We start from the raw sequence: 27,100 nt of genomic DNA on the forward strand, positions 1-27,100 counted from the left end.
TGATTTAGACTCAGGTTTGAATTCAGACCTTTTCTAAGTTCTTTTACCCATTTCACTTACATTGGTGGACCGTCTGATAGCTTTTGGCGAACTTTCAATTACACTAAAAAACTCAGCCAATATCCAGTCCTGCATCTTATCATTTTCAAATTTACATTTGCTTTTTCACGATTATCATTATCAATTCTGTCTTTCCCCACAGGAGGTGTGAGCTCAGTGATTGTCTCGCGATAATTGCTGAGCTCGCGCTCTCATACAGAGGCTCCCATTTCTACACTTGTCATCGTGTTTTTTCTGCTAAATGCACCATTCTTATTTCACAATGGAATCAGTGTCCAAACTGGGGAGCCCTGTACACTGATCTCCACAATAGAGTTTTCCTTGGTTGCCGCAATATATCTTATGTGGTCTGCCAATCCATTCACTCCAATCCATTCACTCCTCTCATCCACGAACCAGCCCAGCCAAAATCCACAAGTTACGTCCCATACTTTACTACAAACCCAAACACAGCTCCCTTCTGTCCAGGCCGCCGCCCATCTGTCTCATCCTCAGTCACTCCTTGCACCAGCTTAAACACCGGCAGGTGCAGTAGATAGAAATGCTGTTTTTTGCACGTCTGCAATTTCTGCAATGGCGCCTATGCCCGCACAATTATGTCCTGTATAAAAATCTGCAAATGAAAATGCCAGAAAGAATCTATTGACTCCTGTGAATGTTTCTTGCCAAAGAATTTAAGTTTTCCAACATCCCGACACCACATTCAATTTTTATATACGAGTCTATCTTTAGGTTTCCATCCAGGCATACAGTACGTATTCTCCCCTCCTTTAGTCTTATTTGTCTAAATGTTCAGTCCGCTTACCCGAACTCGACATTGTCTACCTTTTAATTAAAAAGGAATTAGACGAAAATTTCATGACTGGCCCCTTCTCCACCCCTCCTTTCAGTGATTTGCCATGTTAGTCCATTCGAGGTAGCTATTAGAATATTTTCAGAAAAAAAAAAACGCTTCTTAATTAACCTTTCCCTCCCACATAACTCTCCATTTCCAAGCAGCAACAGCCTCATCCCACTCAAATAATTATTACTTAACTATCACGATATCGACCAAGCCATTTTCCGGATAAAAATATCGGGTTGCGGTGCTTAGCTAAAGTTGACATAAAATCAAGTCATGCCCATCCACCCAGATATCTTGCATCTGTTCAGCATTCTTTGACGTGAAAAATATTATTTTTCTGCTCGCCTGACTTTCGGCTGCAGAAGTAGTCAAAAGATTTTCAACATGCTGTCAGAAGCAAACTGCTGGATCTTTTCCAATAACTACAAAATTCCACACATTATCCACCAACTGGATAATTTTTAAATCATCCCACCACCCAACGCAATCCCAACCACGCACCTTTTAACAACTTAAAAAGTTTTTGCTTAACTCAGGATTCCCCTTGTCGAAGAAAAAAAAAAGCCGGTCCAAGCACTTCAATCGAATTCTTGGACATCAAATTAAACTCCAAAACATTCCAATCGTCACTACCAAAAGAGAAAATTGATTGAACGATCGTGGTAGCTTCCACTTTATTAGACAGCCCCACTTGTTCCAAATGTGAGCTATTATTAATTCTCAGCCATTTGAATTTTGCGATGCACATCACTCTCCAAGGCCACTTGTTTATTTTTCACTTTCTGTTTCTCGCGTCCTCAGTTCACGGTTTGGAAGACCAAATATCCATCAATGATGACAGTTGAAACTAACTCTGTTTATGGATATTATTCCTCAAATAATGGAATGGTCTGTCCGTCTTTTGTTTTGACTCTTTATCTCAGTATATCGTTATCCTCAGATATTAAATTATTCACCGACGCTGCCTCGCCAGTTGGATTTGGAGGATATTATGAAGGACGCAGGTTTGCGTCGACTTGGCCCCTCCAGCTGCTAGATTTATGTGTACTGTACCTTTACACATACTATTTAAATCATCATAAATCCAATTTTATTAAAATGATCTCACATCACATGATTATTTCCTATCCACTAATAATGTTCATTCATTTTATTCCAAATACATTTCTCTTTAGACTTTATGTTGTCTTTTGTCTGGTTTTATCTACTGTAATGTTTTCAATTATCAGTCAAGTCTAAGTTCATGCTGGGTATCTATTACAAAATTTTAAAGTTGTTAGTAGATGATAGGGTATTATGGGGTTTCTGTGGTTTGCATATTACATAACAGATTAGCAACTGAGGGTCACATATTACACAGTAGAGTGCTGTAGCTCTGTAGTCTGCAGTCGTCTCATTTACTAAATTCTGTACATGTGCAAGAAGTGATTCAGGAAAAAGCACACTAGAGAGGCTGCCCAAAGTCTGTGGTAATTCTGTAAATGTTTAACCCTTCCATTGCCTTCACATTTATTCATGTATTACTGGCACTGCTATCTTGCATATTATATCTCCTTGTTTACTGTTCCCTGTGAACAGTTTCTTTACGAATCCTCTCTTGTGGACATGATTATACATGTCAGTACTGAGAAATGGTAAGACATGCCTGTCTATCAATATTAATGGTTGTGGAAAATTGCACTGCTATGTTGGGGTGCAGTGGCCCTCAAAATAACTGATGTTTGGATACTATTTTAACATCATGAAATTAAAAAAAGACTTGTTGTTTTTATATCACTCAAATATGAACTTGACACAATAACCATACACATTTCTGTCCAAACAGCTTCCAAAGCATTGTGCATTGAGCTGCTTTTTAACTGCAATAGAGCTTCATTTCTTATATCATTTCTATTGATATGCCTGGAGTTGAGGAATAATTTACTAAAAAATATTCACTCAGTATTACTTGATATATTTACCATCTCAGTTACATCTCAGTTATAAAATGTGTTAATACATTCGTGGTTTAGGAAATAAAACTGACCTGTGCTTGGCCATCCCTATAAAAACATCTTGGCTCTAGCACCGGTTGTCATCTATGACATTTCCAGTCAAAACACATTTATCACACCAATGGGGGAAACCGGAGCACCCACACGAAAACCCACACGAACATGGGGAGAACATGTAAACTCCAGACAAGTCAATATTACAAAGGTTAGCTGGATGCTTACTAGATAGTGCTGTTGGTGTTTGGAACGGAGCATGCTGGTCACCTCCCTCAGGTGTACACTGTATTTGTTCTCCTCTGTTCCTCCTGGGAAGGACAGAGCAATGATGCGTTCTGTGATGTAGAGAAGGTCCACCTCATTATTTTCTTCCAATGTTTGCATCAGACTCAAGCGCCTACGGGGGAAGAGAAATAACATTATTAAAAAAGATGAACTAATTTGTAATATAAATGTTCTTGATTTACAGTTTATTCATTTTCTTGTCGGCTTAGTCCCTTTATTAATCCAGGGTCGCCACAGCAGAATGAACTGCCAACTTATCCACCAAGTTTTTTACGCAGCGGATGCCCTTTCAGCCGCAACCCATCGCTGGGAAACATCCACACACACATTCACACACACTCATACACTACGGACAATTTAATCTACCCAAATCACCTGTACCACATGTCTTTGGACTGTGGGGGAAACCGGAGCACCCGGAGGAAACCCACACTAAGGCAGGGAGAACATGCAAACTCCACACAGAAACGCCAACTGAGCCGAGGTTCGAACCAGCGACCTTGTTGCTGTGAGGCGACAGCACTACCTACTGTGCCACTGCCTCACCAATTTACAGTTTATCAAGTAGTTTTTTTTTGTTAAAAGATTAATGGGGAGTTGAATCTGATATTAGACATACAGTACAGTTTTGCAAAACATACACACCAAACACATGGCTAGAATCATTACACAATGAGTAATGATTTTTTGTTTACTAATTATTCTTATGCAGTTTCTTATACTGTGGTCTAATTAAGCTAATGCATAAAAATTCAACTTATTGCCAGCATCTAATAAAATTTAATTATATACAGTATAAGACAGCAGTATAAATTAGAATACCTGGATGGTCTTCGTTTTAAGTCCATATTGGGTGATTTTGTTGATGCCTGCTAATAAAGGATGACAGAAAAACAAACAAACAAACAAACAAACAAACAAACAAACAAACAAACAAACATTGCTTCATTGCTTTTTAAAAAGTAATAGTTTATTTATTGTAGTTGAGACTTTATCCTTATAGGGATAGCTCACCCAAAATAATAACATTTTTATGAGTTTCTTCATTTTGTTGAACACTAAAGAAGATATTTTAAAGAAAGCTGAAAACCTGTAATCGCTGAATTAAATATAGGAAAATAAATACTATGGAAATCAATGGTTACATGTTTTTAGCTTTCATGTGATTAGCATTTTTTGTGTTTAAAAGAAGCAAGCAAGCCAAACAGGTTGTAACAAGTAAAGACTGAGTAAATGATGAAATAATTTTTTGCTTTAGGTCAACTATCTCTTTAGCAGGTACAAGTTTTACTAACTATATATAAATTACCAAATAGCTTACCTGATTCTGGTTAGGATTCGTTGTAGGATTGGATTCACAGGCTGTGGCTACCTGCACATGAAGAGAGGAGAAGAGAAAAAACACAAACTTAATATAGCCCTTACTTTATATTTCCTTTATTTGCTCCACAATGTCTTTAGGTTAAATGCTAACAGAGGTACATTATTAGATCTGTTAACTTGAAGCTGTGTAAAAAAAGGTAAACACATTTGAAACCTTACCTAAAAGACTTTAAACTTAAAAGACATTGTTAATATCTTATACTCATGCGTGTTATGCTGTATACTGCTGGATCTGAGAACAGGACCAAGTCAGAAAGCTGAGTTTCCTGCAAAAGTAGAAATTGCAGGAGAATGCTCTCCTCTATTTTAGTCAATTTCACACTTCCCAATTTGATCCACATAAAGTATTGCACACAACATAAGAGATTATTGCCCATTTTCACAATTTAAATGTATACTTCAATGAAATTTCTGCAATTTTGATGTCTACACAGTAGACATTACCCAACCAAGTTTTGTGATCGGAAAAAAAAAAAACAAAAAAAGCTGAATACGGTGTAAAAGAAAACCCAAAAAGTATGCAGTGGGAAAATACTCAAACAAACTACTAATGCAAATCTAAAGGTTTCAGATGTGTTTTAAAACTATTAAATATTTAAAGTGTCCTGTTCACTGGTACTGGCAAATTTTATTTATAACATTGATTGACTGAATCTTTTGAATTAATTTCATAAAAATCTCAAGTTCCATTCAGACTCAAAACAGCAGGCTTAAATTAGGTAGTACTGGTATCTGTTTCAAATCCTAATGTCCTTGCATAATTATAAATGTTTATGGCCATGTATCATTTATGTTACACATTACACAATTGAGACTGTTTGTTTTGTGTTTGATGTCATGCATTTATGTTTCCTGTACTACACTCTTGTTTAGCTATTGTCTTTTTTCTTCCTGGCTGTTTGCATTATGGGCAGCCTCATCTCACAAGGAAATGTAAGTTTTTACGTTTTTTTTTTTTTCAGTTTAATTGTTAATTTATACAAATTCATATGAAAATGTATGATTTAAAAAAGGAGGCGTGGCACCCAACCCCACCCCTAACCCCAACCGTCATTGGGTTATGAGCAAATTGTACTAAATTGTATGTATAAGATCGTATGAATTCATACGAATTAGCCACTAAATCAAAAAGTTATGAATTGAAGTGAGATTGCATTGGAAATGGCATAGTTATTAAATTTCTGCTACAAACATTTTTTAAAAAGAAAAGAAGCTAAAGAATCTGCTGTGAATTGTGAATTGTGAACTGACTCACTTTGAAAACTAAAGTAAGCATCACATGCTTGAAGTAAATTAAATTTACTGAAATAGTGAAATCATTTTTCTAATTATGTTGTATTTGCATTTTCCTCTTTCAAAACGAAAGGGCTGTATTCATGCAGAATGAATATGCTTTGTTTTCATACTAAATGCACCTTGGATAATTTTTACATCATTAGTTAGAAAATGATAATGTACTAGAAGTTTTGTTAAGTTTTGTTTTGTTAAGTGTAAAAAGTAACAAACTCTCATTAAGTTTTGTTCCATAAGCTGCAGAAGTCCTAGAGCATTAACCCAGAAAATCATTCTTTACACAACAGTGCATCCGGAAAGTATTTATTGCACTTAATTTTTTCCACATTTTTTTACCTTACAGCCTTATTGAAAAATGGACTAAATTCCTTTATTTTCTCAAAATTCTACACACAATATCCCATAATGACAATATAATTGTTTTTTTTTAATTGTTGAAAATTTATTCAAAATAAAAACCTGAAAATCACACGGAAATAAGTATTCACAGCCTTTGCCGTGAAGCTCTAAATTGACCTCAAGTATATTCTGTTTCCACTGATCATTCTTGAGATGTTTCAGCAGCTCAATTGGGGTTCACCTGTGGTAAATTCAGTTGAATGGACATGATTTGAAAAGGCATACAGTCCAACTAACTGTCTATATAAGATCCCAGGGTTGGCAGTGCATGTCAAAGCACAAACCAAGCATGAAGACAAAGGAATTGTCTCTAGACCTCCGGGACAGGATTGTCTTAAGGTACACGCTCGGGAAGGTTACAGAAAAATTTCTGCTGCTCTGAAAGTTCTAATGAGCACAGTGGCCTCTATCATCCGTAAATGGAAGGTTTTTGGAACCACCAGGACTCTTCCTAGAGCTGGCCGGCCATCCTAGCTGAGTGACTGGGGGAGAAAGGCCTTAGTCAAGGAGGTGATCAATTACCTGATGGTCACTCTGTCTGAGCTCCAGTAATTTTTTAAGTCTGATGAGACTAAAATTTAACTCTTTGGAGTGAATGCCAGGCGTTACGTTTTGGAGAAAAGCAGGCACCACTCATCACCAGGCTGATACCATCCTTACAGTGAAGCATGCTGGTGGCAGCATGATGCTGTGGGGATGTTTTTCAGCAGCAGGAACTGGAAGACTAGTCAGGATAGTGGGAAAGATGATTGCAGCAATGTACAGAGACATCCTGGGTGAAAACCTGTTTCAGAGTGCTCTTGACCTTAGACTGGAGTGACGGTTCATCGTCCAGCAGGACAATAACCCAAAGCAAACCACCAAAATATCATTGGAGTGGCTTCACAACAACTCAGTGAATGTCCTTGAGCGGCCCAGCCAGAGCCCAGATCTAAATCCTATTGAACATCTCTGGAGAGATCTGAAAATGGCTGTTCACCGTCGCTTTCCATCCAACATCATAGAGCTTGAGAGGTACTGCAAAAAGGAATGGGCAAAAATTCCCCAAAACAGGTGTGCAACATAGGATTAATAAAGGAATTAAGCCGAAAAGAAAATAAATGAATGAATGAATGAATGAAAGGTGTGCCAAGCTTGTGGCATCATATTCAAAACGACTTGAGGCTGTAATTGTTGCCAAAGGTGCATTAACAAAGTATTGAGCAAAGGCTGTAAATACCTATGTACATGTGATTTTTTCAGGTTTTTTATTTTGAATAAATTTGCAAAAATTTACATTTTTTTTCTATTGTCATTATCACATTGAATTTTGAGGAAATAAATGAATTTAATCCATTTTGGAATAAGGCTGTAACATAAAAAAATATGGAAAAAGTGAAGCGCTATGAATACTGTCCAGATGCACTGTAAATTAAACTTCTGAAACACGTCTGAAATGTGAACCAAATGTTTATAGTCTAACCAGTTGTGCCATCTCTAATAATGAACATCTGCCATAGATGTTTTAATTGAATATAAATAACTGAGCACACTGAAATATATCTTTTTTAGTCACTATTATACTATGCATGTCCTTGACATTTTTTTTTTCAATGAATTGGTGTCCCTTTGTTGCTGAAAATAGAAGCATCTGTAGATATGGCTTGCTATTTACAGTTTTTTTTTTTTTTTTTTTTTACGAGAGACAATACTTATTTTTAGACTTTTGAGCACATCATCATGAACTCCTGGCTGAGAGTGGCATTACTAAAGCACCTCTCTGCATCATCACCGGAAACTGTTATAATTCACAGTCAACCAATCAGAAAGATGAGTAACAGCTTCTCTCAATAGGGGATTAAGTTAAAATGCACTGAGAATATGTTCTGCCTCAGCATAATGCAATTACGCAAAACTCTTTTAAAAAATGCATGAGTGACTAATTTAAATTGCTAAATGTGGCTGAAAGACTGATGAAGATGCTGTACTATCCCCATGGTCACAGAAAAAAGCTGGCTGAACCAAGCATCACTGAGTGAACTAGTGGATTCAATGATACAGCACAGATTGGCAAAGGTACAGCACAGGCCTGGGATAATAAAAGCAGATGTGCAACATTCTCCCATAGAGGGTCACTATAAAAGGTCTCCTGGGGCATCTCTTGCACAGACTGTTTGCTGATGTCTGTGGGGCTGAGTGAAGGGTCATTTACCACAGACCAGAATCCCAGTGTGGCCTGTGAATGACTGTCAAACTGAATTCTTGACCACATGACAAAACAGATAAAACTGAGTGAGTTAATCATCAGAATGAACAGTGGAACATTATATAATCTTAGATTTAGATTGATTGCTCAGCTTGGTTCAAAAATGTTACATGCAGGAATATCAGAAAAATCTATATAAATAAAAAAACATGCCCCTTCATGTTCATGATGTCTACACGTATATGGCAAATTTAACTGTTTTAGGCTGGTTAGTGGTGGTATTGTGTTTGTCTAGCTGATTATACCATATTCAATAACATTGAGCTGGTTCAGTTAGTTTGGGGACTAGGATTTTTATGTTTGTTTTGTTTGATGGTTATATTATTAACAAATGTTAACTTAAAGAGATAGTTCAACCACAACTACGTACATTCTGTCGTCATTTACTCAACCTTCACCTATCACAAACCAGTTTAAGTTTCTTTTTTATGTTAAATACAAAAGACGAAAACATGTTGTAAACCTAAAACAATTGACTTCCATGGTATTTGTATTTCTTGCTATGGAGGTTATTGGTTACATGTTTGTAACATTTTTCAAAATACCTTGTTTTGTGTCCAACAGAAAAAAGGAAACTCTTAAAAGTTTGGAACAACTTGAGGGTTAGTAAGTAATGAATAAATTATATTTTTTGGGTGAAATATCCCTTTAAGCAAAAAATCAAGCAAATTTTAATTGATGAAATGTTTCAATGGTTTAAAGATTCTCTGTTTTAAATAGTCGAAACACAAATCCATTAAAATTAGCTTGTGTACTGTAAATTATTTAGCTTTAGGTTTCTCTCAAGGTTTTTTCTTCACTTTTTAATAAGTTTTTTTTTTCTCTCTCTGCTGTCGCCACTAGCTTGCATGGTTTGCGATTACTAAAGCTACGCATCGAAGGATTTGCTCTCCAGTGTTTAGACCCTAAGTAGTGATTATTAAACCACACTGAACTGAACTGAACGTAGACACTAAAAAACTGAACTACACTGTTCCAATTTACAATGATCTTTTATATGAAGCTGCTTTGACACAATCTACATTGTAAAAGCGTTATACAAATAAAGGTGATCTGAATTGAATTGAATTATTGTAAAAATTGCTTTAGTGTGAACTAGACTGGAGTTATAAATATGGACAGGAGCAACTAGAAAAACCATCTAAAACTAGTAAACCGTCAAAGAAAAAAAAAATCACCATCTTATTTTGGAAACCAGAAAACAAGCAAACATCATCTAATATTGGTCCCGGTATGTAATGTATTATGCCAGCAATGATTAATTATTGCCAAACCTTCATACAATCGTTTCTGCCAAAGCTTGTACTAACTTTTACCAATTTTACTAACTAACTTATATCAGGCTTTTATTGTTTTATTGGAGAGACATGCACAGTGTTCATAGTAAAACAACAACAAAATCTTGAAGTAACCATTATGATGATTAGTGTTTCCATGGTTGATTTTTTTTCTACTAGTTTTAAGTAACATTATAATCAGAATAAATGTCTGCATGAGAGACACATCTTTAATCAATTATGCTCCAGATGTTTCTCGATTAAGTTAGCCTTGATATATTACCTTGGCCAAATTTAGCTAGCTTATTACATGGTTTCTTATGGGTACTGGCAAGACATATTGACAATATTTGCGTTTGGTCAAATGACAGATGACGAATAATGGATAAATTTGCTTTGGTGGCTCGATCATAGTGTGCTACAGTAACAGAGATCATGAAGGTAAACTTGCTAAGATGAAATGCTGCAGTGTTTATGTCCTCGGTTGTGGCCTCACATGCAGTAATTGTCGATTTGTGATCCGCTGCAATTGTTTTAGCATTCTCATTTTACTTAAACAGCTTTCAGCTTTATTCTGCTTTATACTACCTTTACAATACGTTTTGAATACTTAAGCTCATCCATGAACATCATATCTGCATGAGTCTCATTTGATTGTAATGAAGACAACAACACCCATGATTCTACACTTAGAACGCTCACAGCATCATCAAAAAATGCCTTTGTTTGCTGTTCTCCCTCTACTGGCAACAAATACTGTGCATTTAAATGTATAGTGTTTTTTTGTTTCATTAAATAAAAACAACGTTTATCCCAAGATACTTTTTTTGCTACATAAAACTAGCTTACTTAACTAGCAATCTGGTAAACCTTCACCAGCTCTGTTTTCTTTGAAAACAGCGTGACTATTCTAGTCCAGCAGCTAGACAAACATATCCACTTGTTAAGCCGTGACATATGGGATACTGTTTCGGTTCCAAACCCCCAACCATCAATCACCTGAATTGATGAAACTCTCTCAATAGCAAAATGATACAGCATATGTTTTACGCAGAAAAATGCCTTTTCGGGTGCAACCCAGTACTGGAAACATCCCTATACTCTCACATTCACACACATATACACAGCGGTCAATTTAGTTTATTCAATTCACCTATAGCACATGTCTTTGAATTGTGGGGGAAACTGGAACACCCAGAGAAAACCCACGCGAACATGGGGAGAACGTGCAAACTCCAAACAGAAATGTCAAATGACCTTCAACCTTCTTGCTGTGAGGCGACAGTGCTAATCACTGAGCCACCATGTCGCCTTGTACTTTTCAATAGAATAAAATGATACTGTGAGTGTATATTAGTACCATTTTTGTTTAATATTGATATCTGTTTGTTTGGACCCAGAAAGAATGTAATGCCAGAATTAACAAGCGGATACTGACATTAAAGAGCTCTATACCAGCAATAACCAGCAGGCTAGAGAACCACCAACAAACCACCAGGTATGATAACCACCATACAGTAGCAGACTGTTATAGTTAGTAGATAATGTTACCTATAGACAGTCTTTAGGGGGACCAACCTAATAATGTGTTACCAGCTGCACGTTTCATCCGAAAGAATGCTAATACTTTAATGTCTGGTACTTCACACCAGTTCAGTTACAAATGTATATGTAGTCAAGCGAATGTGAATTGGCCCATTGAACAGGGGTGTCATAAGTGGGGGAAAAGGGTAACGTGTATAAGTTCATAGGGCTCTGACATGTGGGGACAGAAAGCTAGTGGTTTGTGTAATTTCACCAATAACATGTTCAACATCTATGTTGATCCTACAACAACATTCCAATCAGACAATTAGATTTAAGGGATGCGTTTACAGTTTATGTTAAGTTCAGGCTTAGTGTTAGGGTTTTGTGCTTCAACATCTCTCTAACTATTAATCACCTCTTATTTGGGGGAAAAATTAACAGTTAGGATTCAGCTTAGGAGTAGTGATTAGGTATTGATTACATTTTTGAACAGGAATGATGCTCCAGGATTGATGAAGATGTCAATCCAAGATTGAATAACTGGCAAAGTCACACCCACCCAAGCTGGCTGCCCTCGAAGATCCTGAAATATTATCGCTGTGGTATTGAATGTATACATGTTTCTGCAAATTCAGATCCTAGATATTTTAACAAGCTTTGGGAATTGACGAACCAATGCATCTGCATCAATGCCTTCTCATAGGCACAGTACAACATGCACATAAATTTGGATAATTTGTTGATTGTTTAGGAATGATGCTAAATGCTAACTGTCTGAGAGAGAGTGGTCTCGATGAGGAGGAGCTAGAAGGTCATGCATGTTGACCAGACACAAGATAAAAAACAAAAATTCGAAATGGTCAAAAAAAAAAAAATCAGGTTGTAAAGAGAGGGAGGGAAGGAAAAGAAAACAAAAAAGGAAAACAACTTCTCACAAGTTTTTCAAGAGAACAGGTGAGGTACTCTGCGTTAATCTAAAACTGATAAAATAATCAATATGTTCCAAAGCTAACAGTAATGTTCCAAAGCTGAAGAGCTAACACTCTTATCTCACTCTAAACGTGTAAATTGTGCAAACCCGAGAGAATTGAAATTTATGTGTTTAGAAAGTACAGAAGTTTTAGATTACAGATTTACAGATTTGCGTTTATATTTCTCAAAATACCGAATATTTAAGTAAATGTAATATTTATTTATTTAAACTCTTTTTACAGAAAGTCCAGGAGTGGGTTAATCACAAGGTTTTGGTGCAGCTATAATAAAACAAATAATTAACGTTAATTAAAATCATTAAGTTTCCATTTTTTTTAAAGAATGGGAGACCTAAGATGATCTATTTATAATGTAAAAACTTAAGTATAGTATCCTGTAAAGAACAATTTAGACTCACAAATAATTTTGTGCAGCCATGAATGCAAATAATTAAAAAAATATATTTTTATACCTTTAATACAGTTAGTTGTTGGTTTATCTTTTATACTGTTGGCTGATTTTACATTAGTGATTTGCCAGCAACAACTGAATAAGAAAAATTATTTAATTAGATGAAAATTCAATTATAAGTGATAAATAGCATGGAATAGCCACGTCTTTTCGTAGGACGCAAAAGTATGGGCTAAGTCCCTGGCATTTAAAATATAGTTACTTAAGTAAACATGATTGTGTCATTGTGGACTAGAATGTTACAGACCGAAGCTTTTAGATTCACATTTAAAAATAGGCTTCTTCCAAACTGTAACAAACAATCAAATGCACGCATGCACATGCACAAAACCCTTTATAATACTGTACAAACATCACATCTAGTTCTACTGAAATCTACAATATTCATCTCTCAAGTATTCTTTTCTTCTTTCATGTTTTCCTGGTGGTCTTGCTTTCTTTATAGGGCCATCTGTCTAATAAGAACACCCCTCCCTTCTTCCTCTGTACCCAACACCTGCTGGCCGATATCTATGAGCTTGTCATTCTTAACAGTACATGTGACAATGGACCAAACTGGGGCCTCAAACTGTTTTACTTCAAATGGTTTCCAATACATAAACCCTTATAACTTGAAGTAGGATAAAAAAATGTATGTTGACATATGTGTCTACATACTCAAGATTTACACTAAACCAATTAGCTGTGCACATATTATTTTTTCTCACCCATGGACACAAATTTCTTGCATTCTCTATACAGTGTTAAAGAGACTTAAATTACTGTAAGTGTAAATAGACAGAAGATCAAATCTGATCTCATGTAATATTTCTTTAGACCTATACTATTTAGAATTGCTCTTTTTTATTTATGACAAGTCTTTATAAGTTGAAGTCAGAATTAGCCCCCCTTTGATTTTTTTTTTCTCTTTTTAAATATTTCCTAAATTATGTTTACCAGAGCAAATAAATTTTTACTGTATGTCTGATAATATTTTTCTTCTGGAAAAAGTCTTATTTGTTTTATTTCGGCTAGAATGAAAGCAGTTTTTAATTTTTAAACACTATTTTAAGGACAAAATTATTAGCCCCTTTAGGCAATTTTTTTCCGATAGTCTACAGAACAAATCATCGTTATAAAATAACTTGCCTAATTAGCCTAACCTGCCTAGTTAATCTATTTAACCTAGTTAAGCTTTTAAATGTCACTTTAAGCTGTATAGAAGTGTCTTGTAAAATATCTAGTAAAATATTATTTACTGTCATCATGGCAAAGATAAAATAAAAAGAGTTATTAGAGATAAGTTATTAAAACTATTATGTTTAGAAATGTGTTAAAAAGATCTGCTCTCCGTTAAACAGAAAACAGGGGAAAAAAAATAAGGGGGTCAATAATTCAGGGGGGGTAATAATTCTGACTTCAACTGTACATAATATGTTTATATATTATTTAAGATAATTTAATTCATTGAATATTATTATTTATTTTAATTAGGTTGATACATAAAAGAGAAGTTGCTATTAGAGGTATAAAGGGGTAGAATAAGTATGTTTCTTCTCATGCAAGCTTGAACTGTCATAATTAGCATCTCTTTGCATGGACTTTTTTATTTCATTTTATTGTGAATAAATAGTAAAGTCTGATCATGAAAACAAACCTTCCTGTTGTTATCATTTACAAACAAAGAAACAAAGAAAAACCATAACGTTATACATCATGCACTACTTGTAAATGCTTGAAAATTTAAGCTACATGAAGTAACACTTCAATATTTAGTGTCATGTTGCCATAAAACTAGGACTGGACAGAATCTGCAGATATTTTTTGCTTATTTTGCAGAGAATTTTGTAAGACATCTGTGGATTTTTGCAGAATTATTTTGGAAGTATCGTAACTATAAACTTAATATATAAATTAAAAAATCATAGATTTTTAACTTTAATTTAATTAAGTGCAATGCAAATTCATCTAGATCCACTTATTTGGTAAACAAAGTAAGTCTCTCATATAATAAATCTACTAATAGACAGAAAAAAATTTACATATTGTGTTGTAATGAAATCATATAAACACTTTCCTATTAAGTCAATAATATTACTGAAATTAATTTAAAAACTGAATATACATAAATTTGCACATATTTACACAAGTAAATAAATAGACTTGATGATGGGCACAGATTCTGTGTGGGCCTACATATAACCAACTAATTAACACTAAAGCCATTCTGTTATGGCAGAGGAAAAAAAGGTCTTCTCTCTAAAGGCAGGACAACAGTTAAAAGATGTTAAAATGTGGCATTATTAAAATAATTTAAGGTTCATAGTGTAAGGTTCATATTTTTAATAACTTTATTCCAACAATGCGTCTTTGAAATCTACAATAATATATATTATCATGGGCAAAGAGAAATCACGATTAATGCATCCAAAAAGTTTAAACAATTGTTATACACACACAAAAAAAAAATTGTTACTAAGATATTTAAATTTATAGATTATTATTTGTATAAAATACATTTATATTTTATATCTAAATATAAATAAACATGTTCTCAAATTTCAAATATATGCATGCATGTGTGTATTTATATATACGTTATAAATATAGTGAGTCAAAACAACTCAGAATTTTATTTTGGATGTGATTCATTACGATTCCTTTTTTCAGCTCTAATATATATATATATATATATATATATATATATATATATATATATATATATATATATATAATTTATTTATTTTTCATTTTGGTAACCTATATTTTACATTATAAAATTCTGTTACATTCAGAGTAAATGCAATACTCTTGAATAAAGCTAAAAAAATAATGCAAATCTGGTTTACTGAAATGATCAGTCAAACACGACATAGGTTAAACTGTATGAGAAAAAATATCATTGCACCTGACTGCATTTTAAACTGTGTTTTGGCAAAAGTATCAATCTGTTTTGCTGCTCACAGTGTTTCTGTCAGAGTTGTTAAAATACTGTCATCATTTGCAGCTCTGATGTAGCTTTACGTCTTTAGCCAGGGAGAGAAGCAATGAGAGGCACACAATGGACAATCTTTGAAAAAAGCACTTTAGCTCTAGATATAAACAGTAAAGAATACTGTGGCCAACACTATTTCTATAAACAACCCAAAGTGTTTGTGGTGTGCAGCACAGTGTTGTTTTGTCATGCTGCTAAGTTTAAACTTAAGAAAGACAGTAAACTGGTGCACAAATGTCAGTAGGTCAGTAGGAGTTACAAATTAATTAATTATTTAATTGTTTTATTTTAAGCAATAAAATAACTGAGATTTAATATGTAAATTATATAGTAGATATTTTTAAAAATATATATACAGATTAACATGCATTATATATGTGCATGATGCAACTGAAGCTTATGCAAGACGATGGGAATATTTTTTAGAAATAATTCATTTCATATACAGTTAAAGTCAGAATTATTAGCCCCCCTTTGATTTTTTTTCTTTTTTAATTAGATCCCAAATGATGATTAACAGAGCAAAGAAATTTTCAGTATGTCTGAATATTTTTTTCTTCTGGAGTAAGTCTTATTTGTTTTATTTAAGCAAGAATAAAAGCAGTTTTTATTTTTTAAACACCATTTTAAGGACAACAAATTAAAAAATTTATTAGCCCCTTTAAGCTATATATATTTTTTCCAATTGTCTACAGAACAAACTATTTTGTTAGGAAATGTGTTATAAAAATCTTCTCTCTGTTAAACAGAAATTGGGGAAAAATAAACATGGGGGCTAATAATTCTGACTTCAACTGCATAAATAGATTGGATTAGATTAAGTAACCAGTTTTGTGTAAATTAACTATACCAAAATGGTCACCTTTAAATTTTGCCTAGATAGCAAAAGAAAATTGTACTGAAACAAACCTTAGTCATGGAGTAAAAATTTTTTTTTTTTTTTTGCGTTTTTGTGACTAATAAAGTAGCTTAAATACCAAACTTGTCTCACACTTTTATATCACTGAGTATTAATTTACCTAGGTTGTTTTACAACTCATGAGGCACATGCTGTTCAGATTCTGAAGAGATGCCTGACTATACTGCCAAGCACCTAGATGTAATATCTTGATATCTTTTAGTTTAACACTTTACTTGTATGGTTATCCCTAAGAAATTTGTATTAACCCTTCTAACTTGCGCACAGAGAGGTCATCAAAGAAAAGCCAATTAGATTAAAAGCATCAGTAAAAATATAAAAACATTCCCAATATTTACCTTTACCTCACATTTCTTATGGCAGGACAACTTGCACACTGCAGAAAAAGGAAAGGGGGAGAAATTGATTAAATGTTGTCATCAAATTGCTGAATTCAAAGTTCATCATACAATGATTTACTCTTACTGTACAAATCCACATTTCAAATGTTCTTCATACATACAATCTGATATATTTATTTTAAAAGCCAGGTGCAAAAAGCCATGGCTTATGTTCCTACCTCTGCCCACTATTTGCCTTGAATACAAATATATTTCTTTATTTACACTTATTTTGTGAATAACATTATTTGTACTAATTGTACTACTGCAAATAAAACATGCATTTGAAATGTACGTTTGGTTCAAACAGTACCGACTAATATTTAGACTCTAACACTATTGATAGTGAAAATAGCAAGTCCCTTGCAAAAACATTTATTTGCAGCTAACTTATGGGTAATTTGCGGCAAATTTGCAGCAACATAAAAGCAGTGAGATTCTCTCAGCGAGGGAAAGCACTTTTACTACATAATACAATACATAAATGACAAAATTATGAAAATAGCATGAAATTTATGTCATAATGTCAATCGATATGACTGAAGTACTACTAAAGCCACAGTTCTTGACTTGACATGAATCATGTAATGATATTTTTAAATCAAAAGTGAAAATAGGTTAAAAAGCACTGTCTGTCTGTCTATTTATGTAATACCACTTGGTGCCATATTTAATCTGTAACCCTCTTTTCTTTTATTATTATTATTTTTTTACATTTGCTTTGAAGAAGCAGCAACGTTTTCCTTTCAATGTCTGTAAATATGCAACCCGTTGATGATGTTAGATGTGATTAGATGAAATTCCATGCTCAAATTCTGTATCAGCTGTATATAAATATATATATATAGATTGTTTAGAAACTCATTTATTTACCAGTTGATCCTGAAAGAGAATGAAGCCTGCCCCTGATACTGAAGTCATTGGCAGTCTTAAAAACATGGCTTGTAACAACTCTTGAGAGGTTCCAGCATGAAGGCCCAGGCTTCACCAATCACAAACTCATGGAGGGACTTTTAGAATCATGTGATCTGTATGGCAAGACATCAACAGCATTTAAGTTAAAATTAATAAAGTCTGAGCAATGAAATGAATAACACATGCTTAATGTTCTGTCACCCCATGATACAGTTTCGTTTCACTCTCTTTTTCAATTCATTTTCAGATCATCTGAAAATGAAAGATGCAGATTTCAACAAAGAAGTGAACTCATACCTGTAGGGGAGTAGTCATGCTTAGTAGATATGTGAAGAGAAAACAAGTAAATGGATGAATTTAGAGTATTAATGGTTAATTTTATGATAGCATTGACAACATTTAAGACTGATTTGTCTTCTAAATGTTAATATTTTTTAAATAATGTTATAAGTATTTAGAAGTATCTGAAGTCATGCTGACATTTGTATTAGTAAATGTATTTTTGTTATGATTACTGAAAGTTTGGCTGTATAAATATAATCCTTAAATATGCACCAAAAAAGTAGAAGCACCTGTATTGCATTCATGTTCACCACAGACTTGCCACAACTGTCTGCCGCAAATTTGCTGCAAACTCTTCCCAATGCTCATTCACATATAAAAATAAACATTTGTTCAACACATGGGTTTGCCAGAATGTGATATTTTTGCAAGGGATAAATTCTCAGTAAACATCCTGATCCAACAGTCTCAAATCAGTATACGTATAAATGACATTTAGGGTAAAGAGGAAAGAAAAGAAGATAAAAGAAGTCTCTAAGAAAAATTAACTGAATGATATTACTGATGCAGGAAGACTGAAATAAACCGTTCGTCTGAATTTGGATGCAGAGTACAAGTAGCTAATAATTTCAGAATAAGCAGGAAAAAGGTGGCTAAAGACAAAACATCAGGACTGCAATTATGGACAATTCAAGGGAAATATACTGGTCTAGGGATTAAGCAACAACCACACTGAGCTCAGTTTATTGTAAATGACCAGGTATACTTCGATTAAGAATGAAAAAACAAATAAATAAATAAATAAATAAAATAAAACAAAAAAAAAAATGACATGACAATGTCAAACAACATTAATCCAAAATGAAGTTCTTTTTTAGTTTGTTTTGGCAGTCCGAAACAGCTCACTAGTGTGAACGCTTTGGGGCTCCTTTCGTTATGGCTCCTAAACCCCTTTAAGCTACCATAGGTAAGTCACGACTACACAATCAGTAATTGTGTCCTTGAACAGTTAAGAGCCAGACAGGAGAAAAACATAGTACAACAACACTAGCATTTGCAACATGAATAAACGACTGGTAAGCATGTATCTGCACCTGTACATGGAATACTTTGGAGGTCACACACCAGTAGAGAAGCACAACCTTTTCATCTGTGTCTGTCCATGGCAAATTTAAAGCAATTTGATGTGCTGCGGCTCTTTGCCACATGTTTATGAAACTGTCTCTCACAGACACCATTGTTGTTGTATTTAGCAGTACACTCAAGCAACGTGACACATTTAAAACTGTGGCAAAGAAAACAGTATCCTGTCAGCCTTGCTCAATTTATTTTTGCCCCTAAATGAAAAATAATAAAGAACATAGAACTATAAAAGGGTCTTAAGTAACAACAATAGACATAGACAGTATGAATGTGTGGAGTCTACAGTCTCAGCATGCAGATGTCCCAAGTGTCATGAGAGTCAACACATAATGTTGTGAAAAGAGCTGAGCTATAAGAAAAGAGGGGAACAATGCAAAGTAAATTACTGATATGGAGGTAAGTATAGGAGAAATTATAAGTCGTTCATCTTATTAAAAATAAAATTCTAAAAATCTGGAGAAAAAAAGAACAGATATAAATGTGTATGCAAGTCACAAATATAAAAAAGTAAGGAGTTGCTAAGACTAATTAAATAAATGAATCACATTACATACATTCTAAGCGTCTTGATTACATACGTAATCCGAGTTCCCCGAAGGAGGAAATGGAGACGTTTATGTCAAGTAGATCATTTAGAAGCACCAATCACTCTGTTCTGTATAAAAGACGGGCCAATAGAATGCATATAAGATTGGCAAGCGCAGCTCTCACAGGTGCAGCCACTCTGCATTTTGGAGTATAAAAAGCTGTGTGTAAAGCTCATCACACTACTCGCTGAAGAAATCAGTAATAGTGGATTCAGCTCCGGTAGCAGGGTTACAAAAAACATCTTTGTTCCCTCCTTCGGGAGATGAGGGTTACATATGTAACTCAGGTGTTCCACCTCAGTTGATCCCCTACAAGTTTATGTTGAGTTGACTGACCTTAAGCTGAACTTATCACGCATGGAATATGGGATCACCAACAAGCATACCAACAAAATAATGGGCCTGCACCTAACTCCTCTGCCGAGTCAAGTGGAGGGGGCCCTGAAGTAACTCTTTAGAATTTGCCAGTATGCAACTCACCTAGTAGAGCAGTTAAAACAAGCACTTAGCTCTGGTTAGGGAGCGTGGTGCAGCAAGCATTTTTGACACAGAGCTTAGTTTCCTCTTGAATGAATGGGGTTATCAAGCACTCTGGGAGAAACCAGCTCCACTCGAAGATCATAGAATCGTGTGAATGTGTATGAATGTGCCAGGGTCTCACGATAACTTTAGTATGATAACGCCAGTCCAAATTCTAGGCACAATTCATTGACCGAAAAATACCTCCTCTTGGGGATGTCTTTGCACTTCGAATAGAACTATGGAGGGTCCCAAGAGGGTACAAAAGGAGTGCGAGGAGGATTGAGCAACTCAATGAATAGACTCCACCTAAGGCCGGGTGGTCTCGGCTGAGGTAAACAGGTCGAACTGAGCCTTGGCGAAATGTTCCCATATCAGCTGGACTGCATCAGGGTGGAGCCACCATTCTCCTGGAAAGGTGAGCCATTGTCAGAGCGTGTCCAAACCTGCAGAGGAGGTATCCGTAATTACAATGGAATGCCTGGACACTTGCCCCAGGTGCACCCAGCCCGCAAAATGGCAAGGGCCGTTCAAGGGTTGAAACATCGGTAACACTGTGGTGTGAGAACCACTGCTGTGGGCCGGTGCACCATGGCCATCTGAGGACTTGATCGTGCAGCCAATGCTGAAGTGGTCTCATATGTAACTGTTTTCCTGCTAAATCATTACAGACAGGTCAAGATTGATGAGACAGATTTTCCAGAGAGACCTGCACTTCTGGCAACAGAGTACAGCTCCTCTCCAAGAGAAGTGATGCTCTGCTTGAAGGAGAGCTTGCTCTTTTCCCAGTTTACCTGTAACTCCAACCGGCTCAGGTGCACAAGTCCCTGCACTAGATCCCTGTGCATTACCAAATAACTCCAGGATTGAGCTAGGATTAGCCAATTGTCGAGATAATTAAGAATGCCGATGCATTTCTGCTGGAGGGGCAGTAGAGCATCCTTCATGACCTTCGTAAAGACTCATGCATGCTGCCATACTGCTATGCTTGACCCTTAAATGCAAACCACAGAAACAGCCAGTGTTGAGGCAAAATCGAGACATGGAAATATGTATCCTTCAGGTCTGTACCTGCAAACCTATTTTGGGGACAGACACACGCGATGATGTTTCCTGATTGGTATGTTGTATAGATACCAGTTCAAGATGTGCAGATCCAGGATTGGTTTAGACTCACCACTATTTTTTGGCACGATGAAGTACAGGCTTAAGAACTTGGCCTCTATCTTGGTTGGAGGGACAAGCTCAGTTGCCCCCTATGCCAGCAGGACTGCAATCTCTTTTTGCAAGACAGATGCAGCTGCAGTTCTCTGTGGTTTTCTGTTCCTTAGACCCTACAGGTAGCTGGGAATATTGTTCAATGTTGCAGGCAGGAAGGCAGTGTATTCCTGACCTGCAGCACTTGTGAGTGCACACCCAGAGGATGTATAAAATGCTCTTTTAAGAAGGATTTTGGTGCCGCCGCTTAAGGGCCAGCTGCAGGATGTTGCAGTTGGAGGGCATTGATGGTTCCCAGCCCTCCAGAGGGAACAGAGCAGATCTTCTCACCTCTGGGTGGCCCATCTTACGGACGCTTTGTGGTCTGTTTATCAGACTTAACAGCGCCTGGAGGCAGAGATGTCGCCTTTCTGTGAAGGGCTCTAAGCGGTTGCTCTGATAGAGAGGGGGCTGCCCGTGAAATGGTGAAAGAAGCGGCAGGGGGACGTCTTTGCCAAGGAGCAGTCGCCACTTCAACTGATGGCTTAGTGGTCTAGGGCCACAGGTACATGACCTTCTTCAGGGCACTGGACTGCTCTTTGCACTTTGCTGGGTCAAAAGCAATGAACCAATGCTCACATTTATGCCACTGTGTGGATCAGTGAACATAGGCATTGTGGGCCCTCACAGGACAAAGCAAATTCAGCTTCTCTTTTTCTGACAATTGGAAAGGTGAATGATTAAAGGTCTGCAGAACAATGCGTTTAGCTGTATTTGTTGAAACTTTAGGAAGAAAAGAGATACTGACAAGGCCTGAAGATCTCCAGCCATTACCACTAATAAAAAGTCCTTTTGAGGGTCAGGTATTTCTCACTGACTAACTGAATAACTCTAATGGCTCGGATGATGCCTCAGAAAGATCCTGGTAGACGATAGATATGTTTCACAAAGGGACTCTAAAGTGAATGTCAGGCCCCAACCTTCTGGTGCTACAAGGGAAACAACATACTAGTGGATTTTTCCTCAAAGAGTCACAATAATGATGTGATGGCTGATATCACCACTGCATACACCTTCAGAGTGTACCCAACAGAAAACCATTTTTGCATTTACCCCCTTCAGCGTTTGTAAGTATTTGTCAGGGTTTACTAGAAGAAGAAACTCCCAGCTCTTCACAGTGAGACAGGAAACAGGCCTTTATTCAACATATTTAGGGCTCGCAGCCATTGGTGAGACACCTTGATCACATTAAATGGGTTTCCCCTTATGAAGAACTGGTCCTGAGACACCACTAAATGCGCGTCATTTAGAACAGATCAAAAGCCATCATATTAGCTGCTCCTGCAATCAGACCCAGCAGTCTCTGAAACTGCTTCAAACTGTTTTAAGACCTGACATTGGATAAGAGCCGCATGGTAAGGGTGAGGTGTGTGCACGGTGATGTAATCCCCTACCTACTACTGGCTGGAGACATCCAATTCAGGGCTAAAAAGCATAATGTTGAGATAGTGATTAATCTGCACCTCAAACACCTGCTAATCTTGGGAAGCAATCTACCTGAATTTAAAAGGTTAGTAAGGGTCTTATGTGGCAGAATTGTAATCGTAAAGAGGCAGTCTAAAAAAGCAAACAAGGCAGAGTCCAAAATCCAAAAAGCAGGCAAAAAGGTTACAACACAAGGGCAAACACAGCGGTAGAAAATCCTTGGTAAGGCAGTGAAACTGGCAATACTTTGCAAAGAACAGACATAAACAGTGTGCATATATACGGTGGCTACCAGGAAGCACCACCGAGGAAGTACCTATTTAAAACTCGGGGGAGAGCTTACTCTGGTGGGCGGATAAATGGTAATCTGCCACATTCATTACATAATCCCCCTTCTCTAAACTCCTGGTGTTCTTCCCATAGGTCTACCCCTTGGACGTGGTGCAGGGCAATCAGGATGTTGTTGGGGAAATTCTTGTATCAGTGACGGGTCCAATATTACCTTGGAGACCACCCAAGATCTCTCTTCTGGTCCATAGCCCTCCCATTCCACCAGATATTGCAACTGGCCAGCATCTCATTAACTGAGGTAACTGTGGTAGTTTAACTGAGGTAGTTTGATAGAAGTTTGTAATAAAGTCAATAGACAGATGTGCTCAGGGTCGATATGAAATGGGCAGGGGTAGTAGTAGGCCGGTGAGAAGTTCATGAGGGGTCTTGGTTTAGGCAAAAATAGTACAAGATTTGACAAAGTTGTTAACGCCCTTGTTCATGGAAGGCCACCAGAATGCATTCCTTACTAGAGTCATGGTTCAATGAATTCCTTGGTGTCCTGAGCCTAGTGGGGTATGCACTCATTGGAGAGTGTGTTTCCTGAGGGTTCGAGGAACATATTGACGATTAGGTGGGCATTCAGAGAGGTTTGGTTTATTTTGTTGTGCTCGCTGTATTTCCTCCATGAGGTTCCAACTTATTTCAGCAATAACTACCTTCGAAGAAGAATGGGAACCTTGGGTTGATGGGTTGAGTCAGTCTCATATCTGCAAGAGAGTGCATCTGCTTTGAAATTTTTACTGCTTGGTTGGTAAGTGACTGAAAAATTAAAGCGTGTAAAAAAGTGACCAATGAGCCTGCCTGAGATTAATTCTTTTGGCAACCTTGATATAATCCAGATTCTTATGACCAATAATAATCTGGAATGGGTGGATGGTTTCCTCAAGCCAGTGCCACCACTCTTACAATGCTGTTTTCATTGAAAGAAGCTCTTTGTTACCCACATCATAATTTTTTTCTGCTGTTGTCAGTTTTCGTGAGAAGAATGCGCATGGGTGTAGTTTGCCAGGACTGCCATGTCGTTAAGAGAGTATGGCCCCTATTCCACAGTCAGAAACACTTCTACAACAAAAGGTAATTCGGGGTCCGGATGTTTTAGGATGGGTGCTGTGGTTAAGCTATTTTAAGGTTTTCAAAAGCCCTGACAGGGGATGGATTCCACACAAGTTTCCCAGGTTTGCCTCAAAGGAGGGAAGTAAGGGGTGCGGCGATGGAACTATAGCTTCGAATGAACCGGCGATAAAAGTTGGCGAATCCAAGAAATCGCTGGAGTTCCTGTACTGTTTTTGGAAGAGGCCATTCTGTGACTGCTTAAATTTTAAAGTTGTCTATTTCAAATCCCTTATGACCAACAATGTCCCCCAGAAACGATGTTTTATGGACGTGGAACTCACATTTCTCAAGCTTGGCTTAGAGTTGGTGAAGTTTTGACATCCTTGATGTGTTGATCTAGATTGGGAGAGTAGATCAGGATGTCATCAATATAGGTGATGACGCATTTATTTAATAGATCATGGAAAACCTCATTCATTAATAAATGGAATATAGCTGGTAAGTTGGCTAGTCTGTATGGCATAACAAGATATTTGTAGTGCCCCTTGTGGTCAGGAAGGCTGTTTTCCATTTATCCCCTTCTCAGATTCGAATTAAGTTATACACACTTTTGAGGTCAAGCTTGGAGTAGATAAGAGAGGCTTAGCTGTCCAATGTAGATGGAACTAAGGGTAGTGGATATCTGTACTTAACTGTGACACTGTTTAGCACCCGATAATCGAGGGGAAGGGGAAGTTGTGTGGCCTTAGACTTGCTGAAGACATCTGAAATTTGCTGATAGCTGGTAGAGTCAAATGTATTTCGGTTTCAGGGCTTTCAATGCTGGTGGAAAAACAGGGAAATTACAGTGTTTTTTTTAGGCAATTGTTAATACAATAAGTTGACCACTGAGTGAGTTCATAGTGCTTCCATGAAATGACAGGATCAGGAATGCTTGGCAAATCCCCTATAGAGCACCTTCTCTCCTCTCCGCATGCACCAAACACTTTCTTATCAACACTGCATTTTTCTAAGTGAGCTTCACACAAGGTCTAATAATTTCTAGAACCCTTACATCCCTATATGCTCAGAGGAAGAAAAAAATAAGTTTTATTAGAGGAACTGAATTGCTGTTCCTGAGCAAACAACGCAACTCGCTAAAATCCGTTTAGTGGGAATTGCTTGCCCCAACCTGGTCAGTAATCATCAAGGAAGAGCAAGTACCAAAAACAGAGATGACAACTGTTTTCTTTCCCCCCAAAATAAGAATCAATTCACAGCCCTCAAGCAAACAATTAAACTAACTGGGAAAAGATTTACTGGAAATTGCCTCCTCCTGGGATGGCTATTGGGTCAGTAGATGAACATCCAGTTAACATTGGGGATGGCATCAGATGCAATGATGACAGATATTCTCTCCCCCATATTGTGGGAGTTGAAACATCTCTTAAAGAGATGTCAGTGGGATTCAAAATTACTCAAAATTGGTAATTTGCTTTTAATTCATCAGCTAAGATTGCTCATTTTCTGTTTTTATTAACAGGTCGAGCACTCCAATGGGTAGAATCTCTCTGGACACAGCCAGTGAAACACCTAAAACAAGGAAACAATTTTGTTCAAGATATTGCTCTTCGTTTCTGCATGCTTGCAGCCTTCAGTTGCTGGAATGAGCACTCCCTGTTAATGACCTATTGGCAAGGACCCCATGCTACGTCTGCATCTCTCTGCATATTATGACCTGTGGTAAGTGTGGTTAATGCTTCCCCTGTAATTGTAAACCGCTTTACTCCAATTGTTGTACTACATCTCAGCACTGTGTTTCAGTCCATGCTTTCATCGATGCTATGCAACCAAATTTAGCTCAAGAAGAGGCGCAATGATACCGCTAGTAGTTTTAGTCTTTAACTGAAAGTCTTGTAGTATGAGGACATGTCTGCCACTTCATTGGGCCTGTCAAACTATAAATCAGACAACTCTATACAACTCCCAAATGGAATTGTTTTTAGGGTGCCCCTGGCTCCTATCCCATAAATTCTCTATCTGCTGGTCATCTGGTGAAGTCCTGAAGTGGGGTAATGGAGATTTCTTGGACCTTTCTGAGTCCATTTTTCTGGCTCTAATGATGCCCTTGAATTCCACATCATCATCACCACATAAAAAAGTTCCATCATGAGCCTTTCAGTCAATGTCGCCAAGGAATAGTCCCTTCTCAATGACTTCTTTTGCCCGAAACAAGCCTTAAAATGTCTGCCTGACAGACTATGGGACTGCGCTATCAACCTTCTTCCTAATGAACCAGAGAACCAAACTAACTGGTACCCTCTTCCCCTGGTCCCATCCATGCATCCAGGGTATTCAGAAAGCTGGATTTATTGAGTGCATACAACCTCATCAGGATATGTAAGAGGGGTGATTGGAGGATTTGTGACACCTACAGCCCATTGTGAATATCTGGACCGGTAAATGCCCCCTCTGTATTCCAGGTATGTATGAATGCTCTGGGAATACCTTTCATGTTTTCTGCTTGCCAACATCAATGACAACCTGGTTTACTTCTGAAATGAGGCAGAACATTGCCAGCATGTCT

The 27,100-nt window shown here is 36.8% G+C and overlaps 1 protein-coding gene across 20 annotated transcripts in view; it reads right to left on the bottom strand.

Annotated features, from left to right (window-relative positions):
- Window positions 1-27,100, bottom strand: part of tns1a (tensin 1a) — a 108,282-nt gene that overhangs the window by 52,919 nt on the left and 28,263 nt on the right. For 9 of the 20 annotated variants that reach the window (XM_087256950.1, XM_087256953.1, XM_087256949.1 and 6 more), the window contains 4 exons: window positions 16,979-17,016; window positions 4,502-4,552; window positions 4,003-4,052; window positions 3,121-3,292 (listed from right to left, as the gene is read on the bottom strand). In XM_087256950.1, the coding sequence (XP_087113076.1) occupies window positions 3,121-3,292; window positions 4,003-4,052; window positions 4,502-4,552; window positions 16,979-17,016 (311 nt within the window). Of the gene's footprint in view, window positions 1-3,120; window positions 3,293-4,002; window positions 4,053-4,501; window positions 4,553-16,978; window positions 17,017-17,893; window positions 18,049-27,100 lie in introns of all 20 variants that reach the window. The other 11 variants (XM_087256962.1, XM_087256959.1, XM_087256957.1 and 8 more) reach the window with 3 other exon arrangements.

Source organism: Danio rerio, chromosome 6, assembly GCF_052040795.2.
Source record: "Danio rerio strain M-AB ecotype USA chromosome 6, GRCz13ab, whole genome shotgun sequence".
In the NCBI taxonomy this organism is placed as follows: Eukaryota; Metazoa; Chordata; class Actinopteri; order Cypriniformes; family Danionidae; genus Danio; species Danio rerio.